Source organism: Sinohyriopsis cumingii, chromosome 6 (assembly GCF_028554795.1).
Source record: "Sinohyriopsis cumingii isolate HCF-2022 chromosome 6, ASM2855479v2, whole genome shotgun sequence".
Lineage (NCBI taxonomy): Eukaryota > Metazoa > Mollusca > Bivalvia > Unionida > Unionidae > Sinohyriopsis > Sinohyriopsis cumingii.
The window spans coordinates 84,945,356-84,970,558 of record NC_142966.1 but is presented as its reverse complement, the minus strand read 5'-3'; the positions used below and the strand labels follow the sequence as shown (position 1 = coordinate 84,970,558).

The 25,203-nt window shown below is 34.5% G+C and overlaps 1 protein-coding gene across 1 annotated transcript in view; it reads right to left on the bottom strand.

Annotated features, from left to right (window-relative positions):
* LOC149797359 (scavenger receptor cysteine-rich domain superfamily protein-like) overlaps positions 1-25,203 on the bottom strand; it is a 203,561-nt gene that overhangs the window by 120,677 nt on the left and 57,681 nt on the right. Inside the window, exons 4-6 of the mRNA XM_089962112.1 lie at positions 24,042-24,211; positions 10,410-10,566; positions 4,819-4,979 (exon numbers count right to left, since the gene is read on the bottom strand). Of these exons, the coding sequence (XP_089818238.1) occupies positions 4,819-4,979; positions 10,410-10,566; positions 24,042-24,211 (488 nt within the window). The remainder of the gene's footprint in view (positions 1-4,818; positions 4,980-10,409; positions 10,567-24,041; positions 24,212-25,203) is intronic.

The window sequence follows — 25,203 nt, the reverse complement described above, 5'->3', positions numbered from 1 at the left end:
TAAAATCCGAATCATAGATATAAGATGGGCATGATATGGAACGGGATATAAAAGTAAAGATAAGGCAATTCCACCTGAAAGTCAGCACGATTAATCTGAGGCACAACGAGAGCGGAACAAACAAGATATATCATAATTTCCTAAGGATCAGATAATCGGTCGACAATCCTTCAGTGACTACCCTAGACGGTACATACATTTAACAGAACAGAAATTGAGTTGGTTTGGGACTAAATGAATAAGGCAAACATAATGTGATGGTCGATGGAAATTTATAAAATGAATTGATAAAAATGTATATGTGTATATTATAAATACAATGATTCTCTCACGCTCTCGACATACGATTCATCCAATCACTCTTCACAAACATTCACAAGATGAAAAACGAAAATATGTTTCATGTAATCTTACGTATGGAAAGTGAGATTCAAATAACTTCATGGACTGCAAATACATTTCAAATAATATTATGCAATGTAAGAGATTCACATAATCGCACGTATGGAATACCATTAAGATTCAAATAATCTCAAGGAATCCAAATATTTCGAATAATATTAAGCACTGTATGTGAGATTTAAATAATCTCCTACATTATGCAATGTAAGCGAGATTTCACATAATCTTCTATAATGCCAATAAGATTCAAAATAATCTCATGCAATTGAAAATGTAGTCTGCTGAAACATCAGTTGGAACAAACATATGCCTCTTGACACTCGTACAGTCGTGTGATTCATAAATTAATGAACTACACAGTTTCACCGAGTCCTTGGGTTGGCTCACACTTTTAGCGGCCGCTCAATCCCTTCACGGATCCACCACATGTACAGACATACGTATACACATAGGTACAGACAGCATACATCACCATTGTAATGTCTACGTCTACATTCGTGGCTCTACCACGTGTACATACACACGTATACACACATACGTATAGACCGCACGCATCACTAAACAGCTACAGTCAGCCCTAAACAGCTACCGTCAGCCCTACACTTCTTTAGTCAGCTCTAAACAGCCCTGAACAACTTCAGACAGCTCTACACAGCCCTGAACAGCTACAATAAAACCAAGCTGGTCATACTAATGGGTTCTGAAAACTCTTTAGATATATGCTAATAAATTGAACTCTAATAGCAACTTGCAATTCAAAGTTCACAACGTTTCAAATCTGCGTAGTAGTAAATGCATCATTACACGATATGAATTTAAACCTGAATAAGCTTCACATACCAAATAAAATATGAATTTAACACTTACCCCTATGGCTGGAGAACACAATGGAGAACGCTCACTCCTTCACGAGGTCCAACACGACCAGCTTAGGTTAGAAACATAATCTACCTTAAATCCATAGGAGAGCGAGTAATAGGGTAAATACCCGTTCATTTCGTGCCTTTAATGTCTCTCGTCACAAGTAATTTTCGACGCGATACATACTGGTACAGTTGCTTGCCTAGAAAAACAATTATTCACCCAAGGTACAACGTAAAATGGTCAAATCGTTCTAAGGCAAAACCAATTTATATCTTGCCTTATTCTGTGACAATACACCGAATACAAAGTACCTAGTCTGACAAAGAAGCCCAACCAGAGTATAAAATGTCATTCGCACCGAACCACAAGAAATTAGACTCAAGTGTGAAACACGATATCGCTTATGCCATTACTATACATCTTACGGGAGCGCACTGTTGTTCAAATGGCCGGGACTTGGATGAGTTGTAATTGACTACAATGAGTGTATTAGTTATGAAATCCACACACACACACACACACACACATATATATATATATATATATATATATATATATATATATATATATATATATATATATATATATATATATATATATAATTATATATATATATATATATGCACTTAGCGCTTACTTAGGGTGTAAATCACTCACAAAATAAAGCTGAAACGTTTTAAATATTGCATTTCTTTAGCGTTTGACGCCGTGAATGTAAAGGCATCTGGATTGACTCAGTCATAACGAGTCTGAAACTTTCAGATCTTTGTTCTGGTTTAGATTGCAACGTTTCTCTTCATGGAGATCACTGTGTTCGGAGCCGTGTGGAGCTGTAACAACGAAGACACACAAATGTGTGGAAAGTCCAGCGAAGGTGAACAAAGACAAGCGAAGATCAGTACGACAAAAACATACAAAGATATTACAAATAAATTAAATGAAAAGATATAAACATATGAGTCATAGTACCTTTCTTTGTATTTCGTTGTGTCTTTGCATATCTTTGTGTGTGTGTGTGTGTGTGTGTGTGTGTGTGTGCCTCATTGCATGCAGAAAGTCTCGCAAAAGTGAACAAAGACCAGCACGATAAACATAATCATGTAAATACAGTAAAACAATTAACTAAAATGATATGAGTGTCCGTGTGTCAGATTGCCTGTATATCTAAGTCATAGTGTATTTGTGCACATCTTTGCGTGTCTATGTTTCTCTGTGTACATCTTTATGTGTCTTTTTATATATATGCATGTATTATTAGCCTTTTTGGGGACCACCGGAACATCGCAGGGTGTTAATCACCTTAGTCCAACTCATCATTGTACTGAACAAATTCCAAGTACCATAAAACCTGAGGAAAACCTTTTGGAGGTAATATCTTCATTTAGAGATATGCGTTTATTGCACCTGAATATTTTTTTTTTATTTCGTTTCATAGAAACGTTAAGAAAAGGCTTGCAATGCAGTTTATGATGAATGAGCATTATAAATATAAAGATTTATTTTGACATTCATGATATTTGTGGGTTCTACGATTGTAACATTTGAATGGTGTTTTAAGATTTGTGGTTGCCAATCTATGTAAGAACAAATAAAACAGCAAGAAACAACTAATGCAAAACTATAAAGCTAAAACGAGGGTAATGCACAACTCGGTCCAGTGAAGCGTTTCAGTTTATTGTAAACAGAAAGACACACATTTTGATTTCCAAGTAGGGGTTCATAATTGTCCATTGTTTCATTTTGATTTTAGTCAATGGTTTCCAGTCATAATTGCACTTCAAAGTATCCGAAGTGATAGAAGGTACTAACTCGGCTGGTGAATATTGGTACACATCGTGTTACATTCATATATAAAGATAGAATTACTTCTAATAAAAAGGCTAATTATGCTAATGAAATGTGTAAAAGGGAGTCGCTTTCTTTCATAATTGTGTCATAGGAAATAATTATCGATGTTGGTGCTATTAAGCTCTCAAAAATAATGTTTGATTCACCAAAAATGAATTTAAAAGGAGTCACGATAATGCGTAAAAATGACAGAGAAATAGATCATTCAATGTATTTCTATTACAAAATAGAAAACTTATGTTTACTGTGGGAGGATTGTTAAAAATGCTTTATTCTCAAGAATCTAAACCGAATCAACACATACATAAGCTACGAAAAATACTATTTTAACGAGGAACAAAAGCACTGAATTTATGAATGTTAATGTTACTTGTATTTTACAGATCACTATTGCTTATGGCTGGACTTAAGAAATACATATGACAATTGTTGCATGGAACATGGCACAAGTTAGCTAATGTACACCAGTGAATGCAGAAATATTGAAAAACACGTAGATGAACTTATGATGTATATTTGTTTTGTGTCAGCAATTCAGATAAAAACTTATAAACACCAAATACAATCTATAATGCTTTAAAATAATTATAGCATTAATAAAGAGAATTTACCGAAAATGGATGCATTTTAAATTTCAGATATGATATTTGGAATGTCTAACAGAAGTAATAAGAATAGTGCCGTTGATCAAAAAGTTGATTTATATTTGAATTTGAAAAAAGAAAAAAGAAAAGATAAAATTCAAAAGTCAAAAAGAAATTAATTGATCTGATATCACCTGATAAATATGAGACGACTATAAAACAAGCGTTGTTCTGATGAAATAATTAATTATCTATTCTGATGAAATAATGAATTATCTTACAGATGCAATAAAGTAAATATCACATAATTAGTTTCGACGACATTTTGAAACGTTTTTGCAAGATAAATGCTTAAAGGACTACAAATTGATACATGAGATACTAAACAAATTAAATTAAAACAAAGAAAAAGAAAGAACGTAAGTTTGGTTATGCATATATTTCAATTAATTTCTAATTTTGTACAAGTTTAATATGGGGAAAAAATACAAACTATGGCTTCATTTTAGACAAGATGTCATCAATGTATGATTTTGGTACGTATATAAAACCATCCAAAGCCAGTTGGTATTGGAAGAACTACTTGCTTTCTTCAAGAAAGTCATATCTTTTTTACAACTGCTATAGACACAAATATAACGTTTGATACTCACAGTCAGCTTATAATATGCTTATATATTATGTTACAGCATATGGGAAGACAACATTCATCCACTAGATTTAACGGAAACTGAAATATGACCTTTTGATAGTCATTATTATCAGTCGAACATTTATGTACAAAAAGGCCTACAACTAAAATATTCTTTTTAAATTACTGCTTATGTTGATACTCCTACATTCTTTATATGTTGGTCAGCTCTAAGAGTATATAGCTTACCTCTCAGGTTAAAACGTTCTTGTATTGATAAACCATTATTTTCTTTTGCATATATATATATATATATATATATATATATATATATATATATATATATATATATATATATATATAGTTGCAATGTTGATTGCAAGTCTCAAGGGTAGCCTTGTAATACCCTCTTATTCAATTAATGTCAAAAGTCTGTTCAAAACTACATGTTGTAAGTATTTTTTAAAGAGATATAATAGCATTCCTTACCGTTTCCGCATGCTACCCCTGCATCATAATAATGGTCACAGGATGTGTCACTTGAAGAACATTGATCGAGATGTGTTTCATTTCCTATACAATCAAGGCTAGCAAACCACACTGGTCCAGATCCAGCACCAAAATAACTGTTTCGGTAAGCATTTGCTGAACTGAAACAAAATTCATATATATATGAAGAATTCACCTATTCCTCCCGGTCCTCTGATTATGTGAAAAGGCCTACTGCATATTCTGTACAGTTTTCACTATCCTTTGATATGCTTCTTATGCTAATACGCAATGATCCAGTTCAATACATGTATAAACTTTCCTATGCTAAACATTGTTTTCATGGCTACATAACAAATAATGAATGTGGAAACCTTTAAGTACCGAACTGCACCCACACGCACCTTGCTTAAAATGGGTACCAAAGTTACATCTCATAGCGAAAAATTCACCGATAGATTTGCGTAGTAGTTTGAAAGAATTATTGATATGTCTTGTCTCGGTATTATTCTGCCAGACGGATGGAGTGTAAAAGTCATTACAATACAGATTAAAAATCGATATTTCGTTTCAATGCGTCACACAGATTTATCAAAGAAGCCCAAGAGAAGTTGTATGTGTTTTCGAATACAAAGCTGGAACATACTGTTCAATTAACTAATTTGCGAATTATCTTAGAGCAGCAAGAAGTTGAGCTTAGCAAACAATTTGAGCAAGAAGTTTCAGAAGCAACTACTAATATATAAAAAAAAAACTCTTGCGGAGATTTACAAAAGCGCCTAAACATATTACGTAATTGGATACAAACGTATAATGCCTGGTCGTATTCAAATTGTGTGTTTCTACAGGAAAACACAACGATTATGTATCTGTAATTAACATCCTAATTGTATCGACACATTTGTAGAGCTTGCTGTGCCAAAATTCATAAACTATTTACTTATTCTATCACATCAAAATCATTATAAATTCGTTTTGATATTTTGAATTTTAATTTATTTTAACTAACTATTAACTAATATTTGCCTATGATTGCTCTCCTTGCAAATTATGAGTATTTTTTATATATTTTCTTCTTTCAAAGGATATATTTAACATTTTTTCACTTGCGTAGAGTTTCCATCTAATTAATGATTTTTAAAAAAATCGTCTTCAAAGCCCATTTTAAATCAACGGCTTATTGTAATTTTAGAGAGGTATTTCATTCAGTGTAAAATTTAAACCATGTGTTTTTTCTTCATGTTTATTAAATAATAGGGCTTCTTGCGTGGTCTTAAGTCTCCAATTTAACTGAACATTACATTTCCAATTACGATAGTGTATAGCATATCTCTTTGTCATTTTAAGCTTTAGTAAGAATTAGTTATTATACGTCTTTGAACCATTTTGTTCATCAAGCTATTCCTGTGGCAATGTAGATAAGTCACAATTTTGAGGAATTTGTTCTTCAGGTGCTAATGGATAATCTTTAATATAGTGTGTGAATGTGATGGTACTTAATCTACTTCAAAACGTGCACCACAATTTTCATCATCTCTCGAAGATATTGCATGTTTCTTCGATGATACTGATTTGCTCCTTGTCTGCCCACTCAAAGTTCTTGACATACATTAATTGTCACATGATTTAGACATGCAGAGTGTTGGGTAAATATTGCATGACCTTGCTCCTGGCATATTATATTCCCTACCATTTCTTATATGTTCATCTTGGTCAAGGCAGTGCTCATTAATACTTTGGCATATTTATTTGGAATTGTCTTAATTCCTGCCCTAATTCCTGGTTCAGTCATGAGGTACATAATATGGACTGTAAATAATTCTGATTCTACTTTGTGACTTTTCGAGCTAACATCACGAGGTAGTCCAGTTGTACCGAAATATTGTTCTGCATTGGGTTCGTAACTATTCAAGCAGATATTTCTAAAATCTCTTCGGTAATATCAACATAGGGACTTGAAATGAAGTGTTACATGACATGTGCTGTATGCTTGTAATCCTCAACTACAATTTGATGACGAAATAAATTTCATGATTCGTAGTCATTTAGTTTCTCTAAACCTTTTAAAATAGTCCATATATTCGTCTTTACTCAGATATATTGGTTCCACAAAGGTAATTAAAGTGCCATCGTCTAGATTCTTTACATATTCGTCAAACGACTAACCCAAGAATCGATGCTATCTGGTAGTCTGAATTTTCTTCATGACAACTTCTTTCTGATCCTTTTCAAATACATAGACAATAAGGTCCATACGAAACGAATGTTATCTTTCATCATTATTTATGACATTTTCATGACCTCTTGATTAGTTTTATTCGGTAAAATCTAGATGAGATTCATAACTAAGCATATCATTTATGAGTAGTGGTATGGTGCATAATTTGGGTACATGAAATTCAAATTTCATTCATTAGGGACAGAACCTATCTATTAATTTTTCAACATTTTATCGGCGGATGTAACTCCATATTCCCTACATACACTTTCTGTAATTTTTGCACGTCATAAAACCTTTGTATACAGTACATTTTCTGGATATTATTGGCTAATACCCGGTGTACTGATTTAACGTGAAGATATTGCCCTGATAACATCTGTTTGGTTGTTTGAATTATATATTAATTACCTATGTATTGTATATTGGTATCATGCTATGTTTAAAATGACAAAATAAATATACTGGAGTTTTAGCTGATGATCTTACAGTGTTTATCCTTAACGACAAAACTCTCTTTTGACATTCTGTCCAATGTGTTATCTACTTGATTGCATTCTCTGATGTAGTGTTGTAATATAATTCGGTATTAAGATTATATAAGCGTCCTCTTGCAAAAGTACATTTTATTGGCAGGTTTGTATACTCGAGATGAATCCAATCACAATAATGATATGTTTATCCTTCAAAAATGATCAGTATATCCAGATTACTGTTTCCTTTTTTTCCTGTCACACTAATTGGTATATCAAGTCGAAGACATGCTACTTGCACCATCAAAGTAACCAATGTCCTCTATATTTTATCGGACTATCTGTGAAACCAATCATCACATTTATTAAGCTTTGTTGACTTTTTCGAATTATTTCTAGGTGGTTATTTCATTTTTGTATGCATGCATTTTGATCGTTATCACGGAAATATTTGTCTTTCACGTCTCATTTGCATATTCATCTGACGTATTTATTGTTATCTCAAAGCAATGTTCCATTCTGATAAGTGGTGAAACCATCCCTGATATTCGGCTGACATAACATCACTTTCAAGATGGCCGCCATACTGGCTGTCTGATAGATATAACTTTCAATTATTACCGAATAGATACCGAAGACTTTTTTCTTCTAGTGAAAATCCCATGTCGACGTGACCATCTACTCAGTAGCGAAAATAAAGGATGCTAAATTGGACGTCAAATTTGACTCAGTTTCATAATTGATCAGGTAAAGACCATATTTGTTGAAAACCTCATATTGATATGACTTCCCGTTTAATAAAAGTAGCGATAACAAGAGCTTGAAGATACCTGCCGAAGCGGCCATATTGGAGTTCAGATCGGCACTATTTTGATTTAGGACCAAGGAGACTTCATAGCACATCTTTTAGTGAATTTGCTTATGGAGATAACAGTCCATCCAAATTAAGTAATTAGAACAGGATTTTCAAGATGGCTGTATGGGTGGCCATGCTGGACGCCCAAACGGCACCATTTTCAAATAGATCTTGGAATGAATGTATGTGAAATGTTTAATAGTAACCCTCGTGATAGTTTAAGTGGAGTGGCGACAGTACATTTTTGCTAACGCGTTGAAGGACGAAGGTCAACATGCTACCCCATTAGCTCTTCTGGTATCTCACTAGTAGATCTAACCAAACCCGGCGAAAGTGTGAACCTATTTTATTTCAAAATATTTATGTTCTTTCACACACATATTATAATCTGCTAAAAGAAACAAAACAATATACAATCTTCTTGAAGATGATGACAATTTATAAAATATTTCTTCAATAGCAGCATACATCTTGAGATTGGATATGTGGACTAATTTTATCATGCAAAATATTACATATCTCTTTCTCATTATAATGTTTCTTAACTTTTTCTGCGATGGTTTTTAGTATTTAGAGTGATCAGTTTTGTATTTCTGTTTGATTATGTGAAATATAATGTTGGACCAATTTTAGCAATACAATATATTCATCAGGCTCCCAAATTTGAAAATAATCAATATATCTTTTCCATTTCACTAGTGCATATTTTCCACCATTTAATTATTTTATCCTAAATATTTATAATTAGAACTCTTCATTACGCTTGTCGCAAGGTGGTATATCATCCATCTGTAATATCCCATCCATATTCTTTCCATCTGAGAATGTCAAATTTATACACAGCAGAAACCAGGATTACCTGTCTGGTATTTAAAAGCTCTTTAGTAATATTGAGAAGATAGCCTCTTGTAAATAAAGATTTCTATTTTAAGACCCTAACTGTCTGACATACAATACATTTTTGTCCGTTTCATAGGTATCAGATGTCAGAAAAACAAACAAGTCGATCTATACTTTAGATCGGTTTTCTTCCGGCACATTACTTGTGGGTTGTTGTTATGTGATACATGTTTTGTGAGGCGTTGTCACGTCATGTGTTGTATTTAGTGAATAACAACCTCAACAGTTACGTCATGTGGAAAACTGTGGAAAAAGTTTAATTCACTCCACTGCAATTGACTGTTACCTTATTACAAATGCACTACAACACTAGACTTGCGTCAGAACTACTCAAGTATGATTAAGTATTATCTTAACACACCTGGATTTATACACTAGACTACACTAGCAAAATATGACTTTATCGTTTTAGTTTGCATGGACTTATTGGAATAAATGTTATTTATTAATTTTCTTTATATTATTCATATCTCAACTGCATCATACACATTTACTTTTCTTCCGTCGTTTTGGTTGTTGAGTATTGTCTGTAAATTGTTTCAGTGGGACAGCTTTTTGTTGTTTACATATTAAGTTCGGTTATAAAAGAGTTTGTACGGTGTAAGTAGCGATAATCGTTTTAAAATGAATATGTACGCAATAATGGTGTCTGCAGTTGGATGATCGCCAAATAAGGTCAGATTTACGGATACTCGATCGGATACAGATTTTACACTTTTTACTGAGATAGATGAAGTTTTGCCGTTCAAGTAATATTTGCTAACTAAATCACTTGAATGTGTTTCACTGAAAATTGATGGGTGTGTGGGGAGCGATAGAATATTGTATGTTAAATATTAACTAAAAACATATTATGGGGTAGGTTTTCTTCTGTTTCTAAAAAAGTCAATCGGGCTGGACTAGGGTTCACTGGCTTGCTAAAATAAACAAATACTGTTGGGCGGGTTATTGTCTGTTACAATGGTCAATAAGGCGCATGTAGTGGTCACTGGTTTAGAGCTATCTATATCAAAAAAGCACCTACTTGACATTGAGTCATCTGTAAAAAGAAAATAAGGACTTAATGTAATGCAGTATGCATACTACAAACACAGAGGGAGTTGCAAATTTATATAGACAAACAGATCGAATGATCAATAGTTACCCGTTATTGAATCCAAGCATTCTACACACAACCTTAGCATCCAACGGGTCAAAGTTATATCCGCATATCGTTCCCCACGTGCCATTTGGACTTGAAACTTCTACCCTTCCGCGAGAGTTTGTACTTCCGTTTCCAGCAAGACGAATGTTCTGCACCACTGTAAACACACGAAAAAACTGGCAGATATAATTATTGAATGACTTCAATAGTATTGATATCGTGTGTACTATATCTCGAGCTTGTAAACAAGACTTAGGGGCGCGAAAAGCAATTTTGCCATTGGGACTCGATCCAATGCAGACAAGTCAAGAATAAAAAAATTTGAATCTAAAGTTAGCTATGCCTTGTGAACAGTGTTCTCCTTATATTACAAAACATTATATCCTAAAGGAACATGCTCTAAATTTTGCTCAGTTCTAAAAACAATAACCGGTGTTTAAAAACATACATGACCAATTAGAACAGATAAATTGGTAATTGTGTATCCCACACAGACACACATGTATGTGTGTATGTATGTATGTATGTATATATGTGTATATATATATATATATATATATATATATATATATATATATATATATATATATATATATATATATATATATATATATATATACATAGATATATATATAAAGAATACAAATCATATGGCGAATAACAATCCTTTCCAGTGCACTGGCTCTAGCAAGGGATCACGTGTGTCAGGAATTGATTAAGATAAATGCAATAATTTTTAACGTTTTTTTCAAAGGAAAATACAAAACAAACAAGACAAATAAATACAACAAGAAAATGGTTATGTTTGCGAAACGTTATATGGCTGTTGCTACAGGAATTCAATCTTTTAACTTTATTATGTTTCAGCTAGTTTGTTTCAGCATGTTGCTGATACTGGAAAATATTTGTATTGACCTAGAAATTGATGAGCCAAAACGACATCTGTTATTTTATGTAAATTTATATAAGCGCAAATGATATCCCGGATATTTCATTGTTATAGTAGTCACAGGCAATTAACAAAATTTAGAGAAATATTTAAAGAAAATGTTTCGGCTGCAAAAGATATTGTCTGTGCATGGTTGCCTGTTTCTAGTATTCTTGGTTTAAACCGCTTGGGTGCAATGTTCTAAGGCAGCGTATCAAGTAAGTTTCCTTTTCTTTCCTAGTTTGGGAACTCCACTTGGGGTTGTGAGCAATTGCAATAAGTGTTATATCATTGATAGTGTGGCCAGGGGATAAGATGTGTTCTGCGACCGGGCTTCTGCATAGCTTCTTTGTCATTCAATCAGATCTATGAAGGTTGATCTTTTTGTGTAGCTTTTCAGGGTCCTACGACATACTGGAGTCTACTGATCTTACATGTGATGAGATAAATGACATTCTCTGTTTTGCACGTTTTGTTTGGACCAAGTATATTTAGTTTTTGCTCATGTAACTGTGCTAGAAAATGTAATGCTCTTTATCAAATGTTGACAGGTTTTGCAACTATTATTGCCACAGGGGTCAAATTCACTAGGGTGGTCTTGATTAGTGATTGGCGTTAACTTCGCCCTGACTAGGATGTCCTTTATGTTTTTTGGTCTCCGGTAGGCTACTAAAGATTTGCAAGGGAACATTCCATTTAGTGGCTCCGACGACTCACGATGGGCTAGTCTATCCCGATGATGTTGCCTACTTTGGGGTTGCCTGGATGGTATGTCAGGAAAATGGTATCCTATCCTTCTTTCTACATTTTAGTAGTTTATCGCGGTTTGTTCGTTTAGCCTTTATGTTTGCCTCCGTAATCAGGTCTTTGTCGTAGTCTCGGTAAATTAAATATTTCGATAGCTCTTCAGACCTTTTCAGGAATGTTTCATCGTCGGAGCAAATTCTGCGTATTCTCAGTGCCTGGTTATATGGGATGTTACTAAAGCGTGTTTTGGGTGACAGCTGGTTGGTTTCGAGTATATGTCCGTATGAAGTTTGTTTTCTACCAGTCTGGTTGTTGTGTCCAAGAAGACGTGGTCTGAGTTGAAGACTTCTGCCGTGAATTTAGAGAGGGATGGAAATTATTTCTTTTCATATAAATTCATCCAGACTTTCTCTTCCATGTTACAACTTCATTTCTATATCATCGATTAAACGTACCCACTGGGAAGTGTAAATTCAACGGATGCTACAATTTGACCCTCCCGTCTTGCCATAAAATTTATTAGCATACGAAGGGACCATTTGTCTACCCATTCTGGTTCGATTCATTAACGACAAACAACTTCCGTCCCTCAATAAAGTTCACGGCAGAAGTTCCCAGTTCAAACCGAATCTTCCTGGACCCAACATCCAGATTGGTAGAAAACAAACTTCATACAGATATCTACTCGAAACCACATCTACTGAAAAGCTACACATAAGGATCACCATTTAAGTTCATAGATCTGATTAGATGACACAAAAGCTATAAAGAAGCCTGTCTCAGAACGCTTTTCTATCCTGGCCACACTTTCAGAGATACAACACTTATTGCAATTGCTCACATCCCTAACTGGAGTCCCCAAACCAGGAAATAAAAGGAATCTTACTGAATACGCCGCCTTAGAACATTGAAACCATGCGGTTTAAAACAAGAAGACTAGAAGAAGACAACCATGTACAAACAAAATAATCTTTCGCAGCAGACTCATTTTCTTTAAATAATTCTCTAAATTTGGTTAATAGCCTATGACTACTATAACAATGAAATATCTTGGATATAATTTGCGCTTATATAAATTTACATAAAATAACAGATGTCGTTATGGCTCGTCAATTTCTGGGTATTTTCCAGTCTCAGCAATAAGCTGAAATAAACTAATTAAAACATAATAAAGTTGAAAGGTTTAATTCCTGTAGAAACAACCAAGTAAAGTTTTGCAAACATAACCGTTTTTCTGTTTTATTTGTTTGTCTTGTCTATGTTTTGTATTTGCCTTTGAAAAAGGCTGATGAAAGAGTCAAACTATATATATATATATATATATATATATATATATATATATATATATATATATATATATATATATATATATATATATTCACTGCAGGTGAACTCTGAATTCAGCAGTCTACTGCCCTCGGTGTCTCCGATGAAGACTTTTGATCAATAAAGCCCTAATCGTCACAGATTTCCATTTTAACACGGACCAGCGATAAGGGAGACAATAGTGGAAATCAAACAACACGTAGATTGTAACTGAAGTAACATTGTGGTGTTATATAATATCTTTGACGGCATCTGTAAACTTGCTTCCTACAAGTGAGATTGTCAGCTCCGAAATATACAGTGTTTCGGAAGGAAAAACACATCGCCAGTCTGAGTGTCTAATACTGTCATCTGCATCATTTTTGAAGAAAGGCAAGCATTGGTGGCCAGAACATTATTTAAACGGCAACATAGTTTAACTGCGGATGATGAATCAGACAAATAAGGGCAAATGCTATATCCAGTAACAGCAATATGTAAATTATTGCCTAGCTGAGTTTGTCATTTGTCCAATAGCAAAAAGCAATTTGCTGGGAGACAGACTAGCTGCCTGAGAAAACTTTATCCACCAGCAACGTCTGAACTAGCGCCGGTGCTAGCACAGGAAGTAAAACTATTGCTCTGTAAGCAACTGGGGGTATTTGCATCTTCAAGACAAGAAGTTGGACGCAATGTTATGGTAACATATCATAGCACATGAGATGCCAATCCTATCAAGCAACAACTGCATAGTCTTTTTATTACATGCAAAACAAACAGGTGTGTAGTCAAGTCGATGTTATAATTGGCAGTGGCGTGATGGAACCCTCAACAGTCCATGGGCGTTAGAAGTCGTCCTTGTCAGGAAGAAGTACAGGTCCTTAAGATTATATGTCGACTACCACAAATTCTAAGATATCTCAGTGAAACATGTGTACGCTAAAATAGCATATCTTGATCAATTAGAGGACGTTGAATGATTTTTAACATTATATTTCTGCTCGGATATTGGCAGATTGAGGTGAATGAGGCAGATAGATATAAAACTTTGTTTCGTACTCGAAGAGACATATTTGAGTTTACTGTAATGTCATTTGGCCTGTCCCCTATGCCAATGACATTCGAAATTCTTATAGAAATGGCCCGGCAGGTTTGCAATGGAATAATTACCTAATATATATGCATGACATCTTGGTTATGGGAAAGAGGTTTGAAAATATGATCACTAATTTGGATGAAATGTTCTACAGATTGTCAGCGGCAAAACTGTTCCTCGAGCTTAAAAATGCTGGTTATTATATAACCCAGTGGAATTTCTTGGTCATGTCCTTTCAGCGCAAAATGTTTCGAATGACCCAAAGAAGGTCAAAGAAGATTACTTTTCAAAGTTGAAAGATACATTCTCTACATGAAATAAGGGTGCCGTAACAGTAGCAAGAGTCATAGTGAAAGATATTATTGTTCGATTCGGGGTGCTGTCGATAATTCACTCAGGTTAGGGGCGACAATTTGAAAGCCTTTTATTTACCGAAGTCTGCAAACTGCTTGTTATCCACGTGACCAGGACTGCTCCTTTGCATTCACAACTAAATTGATTGTTGGGAGATTCACTAGCTGTCTCGAAATGTGATTGCATTCAAGAGAGAATGGGGTAAGTGCGCACCCTTCGTTTTACTTATGGCTAAACGTTCTGATGACCATGAGAAATCCGGCTTCACTCCAAATACAATCATACTGGCGAGATGTTTTTACCCCTCTGGACATCATTTAGGAAGTGCTCACTAGTATGAAGCGTACATCTGAATGTAGCTGGGCATGGGAGATGAAAGAGCGAATGGATGGCGCTCACGCTCGAGCAAGAGAATCACAGGTAACATGCAGTGGCAAAAGCGATATATCTTGACATCCATTTGTCATGGAAAAATATTCCTGCAGGAGAGAAGTGTATGTGTTATTTCCTCCACGAAAGAATGGTTTGTATCCCATGCAATCGAGACACTGCCGGAGATCGCTAAGGTTTAAGATAGACTGAGTGAAGTTACGTACAAAGTAAACTTTGGGAGAAGCAGACGTTTACAGATAGAAAACTGTGATCGGATGCGGCTTTGTCATACTCATTTACTAGCTGGATAATGGGGATGTCGAAGTGCATGAGGTTGCATTGGACTTCGGTAATTTAAGCTTGCTTGAACCATGCGGCAATATGATTACGAGGGGGCGGGGGATTTATTGGCGATGAAATAGATTCGCAATTTGAGAAGCCCTTCCCTGCGATACCTTGCCGATTACGGCGTATTCCACACTGGATGGGTGATTATGATCTCGTCTAAATGCTTGATATTTCTTCTAAGGAATCTGCTCTATCATGTATCGAATCATCGTGAATCAATGCATCGTGATAAAATGTCCCGATTGATGAGTTATTGTCTGATTTACTACCATTTTTAAAGTTACTTCAATATGTTATTGTTTTGTTTTTAAAGCGGAACGAATTTCTCGAACATGTGGGTAATGTAGCGATTTTTTTCATTGCATCTTAAGTCGGTCTATTTGATAGGTATCCCCTTATCAAGAATGGGATGGTACAGTTATGACTAGACTCGTCGGATAATGTCATAGGCCATGTGGTACCAGTGTATTTAAAGGATAGTTTTATCTTGTTTGCATAGGCATTCCCCAGGGTTCTGTAAGATTTATCAGGCTACGATACCAAGTTCTGCGTAATACCAGAATAAGAACAACGGGGAAGGTTCTCTCCAACAGCTGTAAATATTCGCTTATGCACACATCCTTACATGTCACAATATGATGTTGTTACGTCATGATGCCAGTCACTTCTTTATAATTCCATATAGTAACAATGCGTTTTATTTGTTGAATTTATATATTAACGGTTACTTTGATTTATTTATTTTTTACACAATAAATTTTATTTAAATCATAATTTATGGTTTACAAAGTAATCAACGTTGTATTTCCTTGAGGTTCATGAATAAATGTCTAAACTTATTTGTAACATATAAATGTTTGCATGCGCATTGAATATATACACGCCTTAAAGCCTCAGCTGCAGCAGCTTTAAAAAAAACAAAACACAAGTTATACTAAAATTTCACCTGTTTTGTGATTGTAATATGATAATTATAATGGGTGCTAGACATGTATTTATATTTTACAAGGAGGCTTTTATGTTTAACAGTCTTCCATCCAAATGTTTTATGCCATCTCAGAAAGTTGGGCATATTTACAAAGGATATCTTTGCATGATAATACGCCAACCTCCTTCCTTTTAATATTGCATTAGTCTAGACCCTTATTGGAGAAATACAATATGTGTTGGGAAGATATCTAAATCCGTGCTTTATTCATCATGTTTATATTTCGTATTACCTGTAAAAATGTTTTCCATACAGAAAGTACATTACACACTATAAAACACATTGACAAGAAAATGAAACTGGCCCAAAAAATTACAAATCTATCTCGAACTCAGAACCAACTAAAAATTCAGTTACACAACTGGAAAATGACAGATCACTGAAAAATCAGATGTCAAAATTTCAAGCTGAGTTTAAGTGCAAGAATTCGTAGGACAATTTTGGTCTTACAATTTTCTTTCTTCTGTGCATAATTATGCCTGTTTTTTTTGTTGTTGTTAAATACAAAAGGTATTAAACAAAATATTATTCAGAAAAGTAATCAAAGTCACTAGAATACTGATTATTCGTGGGTTCAAGTGATAACAAATTCACATGATCAAAGAGAAAATTACAACCCTGGAGATATGGCATGGTGCTCTAAATAATCTTAATATATTCACTTTCCTGACACATCACAAGAGCTATTTAATTTACATCTACACATTCTTTGAGGAATTAATATTGCAATTTATTTTCTAAAGCATTTTCTATCATTGTTTCAAGAATTACTGGCAGCTGAACAATCTCAAAGGGAAATAACTACCTTGAGTTTTATCCTTTAACATATAAATTGCTATAATTTGTTATTAAGTTTAGCAAGATAACAAAGTTTGTTATAATTATTAGGAATACAAACTATTTTTTTGTAAAAGAAAAAAGCCACTATGCTGCAGACTTTGAAGGACTGAAATTCCTCCAAGCCAACAATGCAATAGCTGTCCTTTCTTTGCATTACGCTGTACTTCAACTATACATTCTGTGAAATTATTTAATTTCCTTAATGTAATAATCATCTATAAAGTTAGTTCAAAGTATGGAAACAACAACAAACATCTCTTATTGGATAAATCTGCACACTAATCTTCAACAAAAAAAAACTGTTGCATGTCTTTTTACTCCATGATGCCAAATCCTCCCAATCCAAATAACCTTATCCCTTGCCTCAAAGACAGTGATTATGTAGGCAACAACTCATATTATGTATTAGTTTTCTTTACAATTTTCTAACTGGTTCAATATTAAGAATTGTCTTAACCCAAAATTAACAGTGCATAAAAGTTGCAAAAATGCTGCTATATATCAAATAAAACTCAATATTCATGACTAAATATTCTCCATATTTACAAAGATATAATAGGAAATTTAATATTCTTTTGATATATGTTTTAAAAGTCAAGACACCAGTAGACCTTTATGTCTAGCCGGCTCTGTAACACTGACCATAACGTGAATTCAAAACACATTATGATGTTCCGCAAGAGAAAATCTAGGGAATTTTTTATGATGTGAACTCTATATAACAAATTATGACTTACTATTTTCAGGATTTTGCCTTTTTCACCTTCGCCTTTATTACATATACTTTCAGAGTATTGAAAATCTTTACTCTTTAACTTTTATTTTATTGAACTACCTGTTTACGTTTATTTGGAATGATTCATCTTCTTACAGCTTTCGTTTTGTAATTCTTTATTTTAAATTTTGGAATTTACTGTTTAGTTACAAACTTTTGTGCTGACATGTCATTAAACCCATTATACACATATATTTAACAGTCAGCTAACAAAAAGACTTTAAAACGGACCATGATTGGTTATGTTCATGGACAGACATACACATTGATACCGCAATGAGTGATATGCTGAACCTCTGCTGGGAGGGGAAAGGTCTCAGCAAAAGCTTGAATTTACAATATATGCTCACACAAAGAAAAAATGAATACAAATTTGTTTGATGCCTCTAGCAAGTCTGCAGCTATTCAATGTTAATTTAAATGTTGACAAAGCAACAAATTATAATGCGCCATAACCAATTAGATGCATTTTCTAACATGCTACAAACATCAATCAAGCCGGTACTAAAATGAAGCTTATATGAAATTCAAATGTCTGAATGGAAAACATAGAAAATAAGGATTCCATGGAATGACATACATCCTGTGGGAACCCTGCTGTGATTTGCCACCTGCATAGGAATTTGAAAAAAAAAATTACCCAAACAATTTTCTCAAATTGTTGATAACAAATAGCAATGAAAACGATTCTGCCTTTACAAAAATAATGGCTAAGTGAGACAAAACATGCATATCCCTGATAGATGATAACCTCTGAATTGGTAAAAGAGCCAAAACTTGCACAGAATATTTTGTCATTTACATTTATTTGGATTGAGCCAAATGGATGAATCTGAACAACTAATGTATATATAATACATAATTTATCAATACATGAAGGAAAAACATAAATTTCTTAAACTGTTTTGCAGCCCACTTCCATCAAAAGCCAAGAGTGATAATTTATGGTATACTATATTGGCTCATTTTCCATTTATAACAACAACAACAACAAAAATCCAATCCATTTCCAAGATGTGATACACACAAATCTGACAACTAGAATCTTATGAAGATATAACTGCCTCCATTTTAGTTTTGGATATGATGCTTATTAGAACCAAACCAAACGGTAGTCTAAGGTAAGCAAATATTAAATACTTAGCTTTATTTCATTCGTAGTGTACCATTTGTCACGGATTTGAAATGACTTATACACACCATATAAAAGGCCCTAATTAAAGGCCTTTAAATAAAATAGTCACCCAAGACCATTGAAGAATTTAAGCATCCATATGAGGTCTTTATGTTAAATTCAAAACTACCAAAACATATACATACGGAAGTAAATGAACTCATAAGAAAAACTTATCACAGAAATGGTGTGGTTTATTCTTTTTACATGCAAGCAGACATCATTACTATTCAACTAATTCTGAGTTTGAATATTTTTTTATTGTTAAAAATCATCCTGTTTCTGTCTGCAAGTGCATGTGTATAATATTATTTTGAAGTTTGCCATTTTCTGATTGGCTACCCCCCAACTTTCTTTGCAAAATCAATAAAGCACACCCTGATATGTACATGTGATGATGCTATAATATTCCAATGGTTTTGCAGACGACGTATTTTCCATTTGTATTTCAATCTATCTGCTTTTCGTTCTATTTGCTGGTCTGTAATTGCATTTTAAATTAAAGTTTAAAAACAAAACTTTATGAATAAATGTATAAGAAATCTTTTTTTGGTTGAATGTTTAATGCATGTTTATCTTATTTGAAAATAATCAACTGAACTTATAACAGTACTTCACCAAATAAACTGAAAATATCCACATATAAAACTTTACGAAGTGCTGTCTCAATTCGTTAGGACAATGACTATCAAACTAACAAAATGTTATATAATAATGCACTTACTGACCTTTGATCTTGGTTGCTACAAGGATTTATTAACCCCAGAAAAATTTATATTCACTTCTGCTGCTGACCTCGCTGAAGTTGTCTCTGGGGTCAGTGAGTCAATGTGGCAACCTTATTAATCTCAATAACAGTATAATATTAAATGTTTCAACTGTGTTTCTGCATATTGTCATACACAATAAGGCAAAACTACCAACAGTATTCAAATCAGGTTATTCATATTACCTGTAATATTACAACTCTGATTTAAACCTAATACGACAAATCAGCATAAAATGCCCTTAGCCAAGGACTGCCTTTAACAGAACCATTACAGATATTTATCATTTATCAACAATGGAAAAATGAATAGTGGAACAAGATTTCTGCAAACGCCATGTTTCAACTGCATCTAAGCAATGCTGTATCTCCCAGTATCTGACCTGAAAACCAACTTAAATATTGAGACAACCATGACTACCAGAAATTTGATATCCATATCTCACCCGGCTTACACACAAGACAATGAAAGAATACTTGCCACGTCAGAACACCCTGTCAAAGGAAGACTCCAAAATATATTATAAACTGCAACACATGTACCAATGACTATACTTTTGCTGGTTTGTGCAACTTTCTGAACATACAAGCAGTACTTTTCTATTTATAGAACTTATGTAGTATGGTACATGATACTAATCATAATAAGTGGAATAAGTACATGATTTCAAGAATACTAGATATTCAGCAAGACCCCTCGCCATTCAGGCTCAACATGAGGTGTACCAAACACTGATTTATGACATGTACCATATTTATCTGATAAACATATGCTTGATGAAAAGGCCCACTGTCCTTTTTTCTCCCAATATTAACAACATATTTACTAACAAAATCTTTGATAACAAGTTCATCCCTAACTTTTAACAAATTTGTTCAGCTGGCCCCTGGACTTATTATGGTAAAATCATATATTCGACAGGGTTTCCACACTTTTGCAAAAATTTTCAGTCTTTTTTTCTTTCTTCAAGTTCCTTTTAGAAACGATATTTTTTTCTGACATCTTTTGTTTAACTTTGTACACGTCGTTTTCATATATTCATTCTTGAAATTGTTTAGCATGAGTAATTTGTCAGCATCAATCATTATTTATATTCATTATATATTAACCTCTCGTTCACGTTTGTTTAGTGTTTTCACTAGATTTAGTCAGCTTAATCCTGTTTTCATACATCATACGTAAGAAACAAAATTATATATTGCGCTGTATATATCACATTTGCACACATAAAATGTACATTTTGATGCAAATTGATCACTTGCGGACACTTTCCTTTTGGAACTAACTAATCATTTAACACTGACGTAAACAGCGCATGCATTCCTTCCAACAAGAGTTGAAAACCTGTTTTTAATGTCGAATAAATGTTAATTTTCTTCTCAACTGGAAGTTGAAATTCCCAATTTTAGATAACAAATAAGCAATGTACATCGCAAAGTCCACACTAGCGATTTTAATATCCCTGAATTGGAAAATCCAAATATTCAAAAAATCAAGGTTAACATGTTAATTCTCTCTTTCTTCGAGATTAATATTAACTGCCGTCACAAATTGGTAAAATAAATCTAAACTTTGTCTGAACAGCTGGTTCCTTTAGGCATTTTTTCACTACAGTGTGATGTTGAGTATTGCGTCATGGTTTACAATTCACACTGGACAAAAAGCAAATACTGGCCATATTCGCTCATGGATTCTCATATTTAGATGTCACTAAAGTTGAATAATGTTGAAAATCTGCAGGAAATATTTGCAAGTGATTCTGTGCCTGAATCAACAATACAGACCTACTTAAGCTATATACTTTAAACAATTAATGCATGTTTAGAATTGGGGTCAACTGTGATAAGCGTTATTAAATTCAGTGGTGTCACCCAGTGCGGTAGCTCATGGTATCACCCTATGGTCCTCCTTCCATAACAGACCATACAGAATCCATAGTAATGTCACCCCGTCTGATGGTGTCACCCGGTGCAGTCCGCACCCCCCGCATACCCCTAGCGACGCCACTGCTGTGCCTGCTAGTCATGTATTTAACTATGATCGGTTATCAGCTTATGAAATCCGACTAGACCGAGCAGTGTGTGCTCTTTAAAATTTGCAATTTTTCATTTTGGTGTCACCCTTCTGAGATGGTGTCACCCGGTGCGGACCGCACCCCTCTAGCGACGTGTTACGAAATGCCCGATATGGCTCATTTAGTCTTCCATACTTTTCATTTAATCAGGTTGTCTTGTTTCACGCGCCGTAATATTTCTGTAAATGTAATTTTTCGTCGTATCGCGTGACGCTTTTATTGCTCGCGCGGCACGTGCGAAATAATGTATTATTGCGCACTAATATATATATAGATCGGGTAGAGATATTGAACGGTACAGCCAATATAGAGAGAAACTCTTAAACATATTCAGCTGTCGGGCAGGTGCCATTGTAATTTCGTTAAAGCCAAACAGTTGGGTGAGTCGAATGTTTTTTTAGTCAACTCTTTTTTATTATTTACAATAATTATTCAGTTTCGTAAAAGCACGTTCATTGTTGTATTATGTGGTCACATCATTTATCGTATTTGCAATTCAGTTTATTAAGATATAACCTAGGCAATGTGGTAACGAGTTAATTTCATCTAGTCGCTATCACGACTAATTTCGAAAACATTATGTATGTATTAATGTCATAGCATTACGTATGTTTGCTTTTACTGCATAGCATTCCTATGTCATACTTCGTGCCTATCGTATATTCTTAAAGTAGTTGCAACAAAACCCATTCCAATTAAATTAGACTATTGGAAAGGTGTGCTTTTTCCATAGTCAGCTCGCCGGTTATGAGCAGCCGGATGGGCTTGTGAATACCATGACGTCTGGTGTGCCATAACTAGTATAACCCACCGATTCAGTGCCAGCGTACGGGTACAAGTGCGGAGGGGAAAGTGACCGTGCCAACGTATATCTTCCAGTCAAGTAATGTTTTGACTACAACAAGGAAAGGGCAATAACAAGTAGTGTATTGACTACAAGTACAATACCAAGTAGTGTATTGACTACAAGTAAAGGACAATAACAAGTAGTGTATTGACTACAAGTAAAAGAACAATAACAAGTAGTGGCTTGACTACATGTGGATTATGACAGTAGTGTCTGACTACATAGATGTTTGCAACCAGTAGCTGATTATATGGGTTTGCAATAAGCATTTGTCTATATGAACGTTTGCTAGGGATATTTGTGTACATGAAGTTTACATGAAGTTTCTAGAACTTTTTGACTACTTGAATGTGACATAGTAGTCAAAGTATATCTCATATGTGTTTTATATGCATTTTATATGCTTTTGTGTTATTTTCATATCATTAGTACCAGTGTTTAATATATTGTCATTTGTCATCCACGAACGTGTTTGTTTCTTTAAAACCCTGCCCGGTCTCAAAGGGTCAGCTCGACTACGTTACACGACGCCACTGATTAAATTTGCACGATTTGTGCAATTAAATTTAAGCAAATATAATTGAACAGATTCTATTTTGGAGGGTTACAATTTTACAGTGAAGAGTTATATATGTACATATGTTAAGATTCTTAATTTATTGTATATGGAACTATAAAGGTCATGTATGTTGTTTGTTGTCAGCGTTTAACACTATTTCGCTACGCAAAGATAGGCTATACGTGGCGGCTAGTATAACTTGTAGCAGAAGAACCAGAGAAAACCCTGGTAAGAACCACCGACCCACGGAAGGCTAGTGGGAGCTTTCTCATTTACTCACATTGACCGCGCCTGAGATTCGAACCCACGAGGATAGCTGTGAGATGGTAGTGATCGGTAAAGGCGGGCATATTAGACCACTCGGCCACCTAAGGCCACAGGACAAGTATAAAGGAATATGTATACTTCTATATATAATAAAATATTGAAATGAACCCCCTCCTTCCGCAAACACTCACCGAAGTCACAAGCTACCGATGCATCCTCACCATGTCCACAATCATGACGACCCCATCCACGTGATGCACATTGGTCAAGATCAATTTCGTTTCCGTTACATCCAAGATCATCAAGCCAAATTGGTCCAGAACCCGCGCCAAAATGAGCACTCTGGTATGCAGTTACATAACTATTAAATTAAATAAATAAATAAATAAATAGCTGAAAAATAGTTTTAACGCATTCTATTTAATTACACTTTCCTTACAAAAATAATCTATTAATTTTAAAACCAATATCAATTACAACATAAGTATGTCACAAACAGTTTCACCTCCTCCAAAGTAATGATAAAAGTATACGACAATAACACAGATCTTTAATTTTCCGTGAATGGTCGAACACATATCAACGGTACTACATTATATACTTCGTTTGAGCCGTGTACAAGTATCGTAAAATTGGCTGCCATAAAACTAATAAAGGTTACAAAGGTATACATATATCAGTTATAAATTATTAATCTTTATTTTCATATGATATCCATCAAATAAATGTGATGGTATAGTGATGATATAAAATGTGTTAATGTTGCTGTTTTCTCACGCGGACAGATTTTGCAGTTAGGGTCGACAGATCGCTCTACTGCCCTCATGAACATATCCATTCGTATTTTTATTATTATTGTGTGCAGTGCGTACTCAGCCATTTAACAGTGTCACCATCAGCAAGGTGCAAAGTCTGCAGTCCACCAGTAAACTTTGTCAGTGGACAATGTTCACAACATTAAATAGTCTGAAGAGCTCTACAGCAACAGGAAGAGTCCGTGGTCTGGCCCCATCGGACAAGGTTGACTGCATAACGACCCTGTCCTGTCCGAAAGCGGTTCAATGTGGTCCACAGATGAAGTCGAAGGTTGAAGCCAGGAGGGCAGACAGATGGCTCAGCTACGAGGGAGTGGTTTACAGCATCTGTTGAAGACCACTCAACACACTATGTCGAAATAACTGGCATATCTTACGGCGAAGAACCTAACCAGACTGGGCGTCTCGAAGTCAAGCGGACCGCTGGATGTGAGATGATGTCCATGTAAAGTGAATGTTTCTCACAGACATATACCTTAGCCAACACGTTTGTGGCTGCTTCCTGGAGACGCAGCTGTGGAGGAGGAATGTTGTTGAG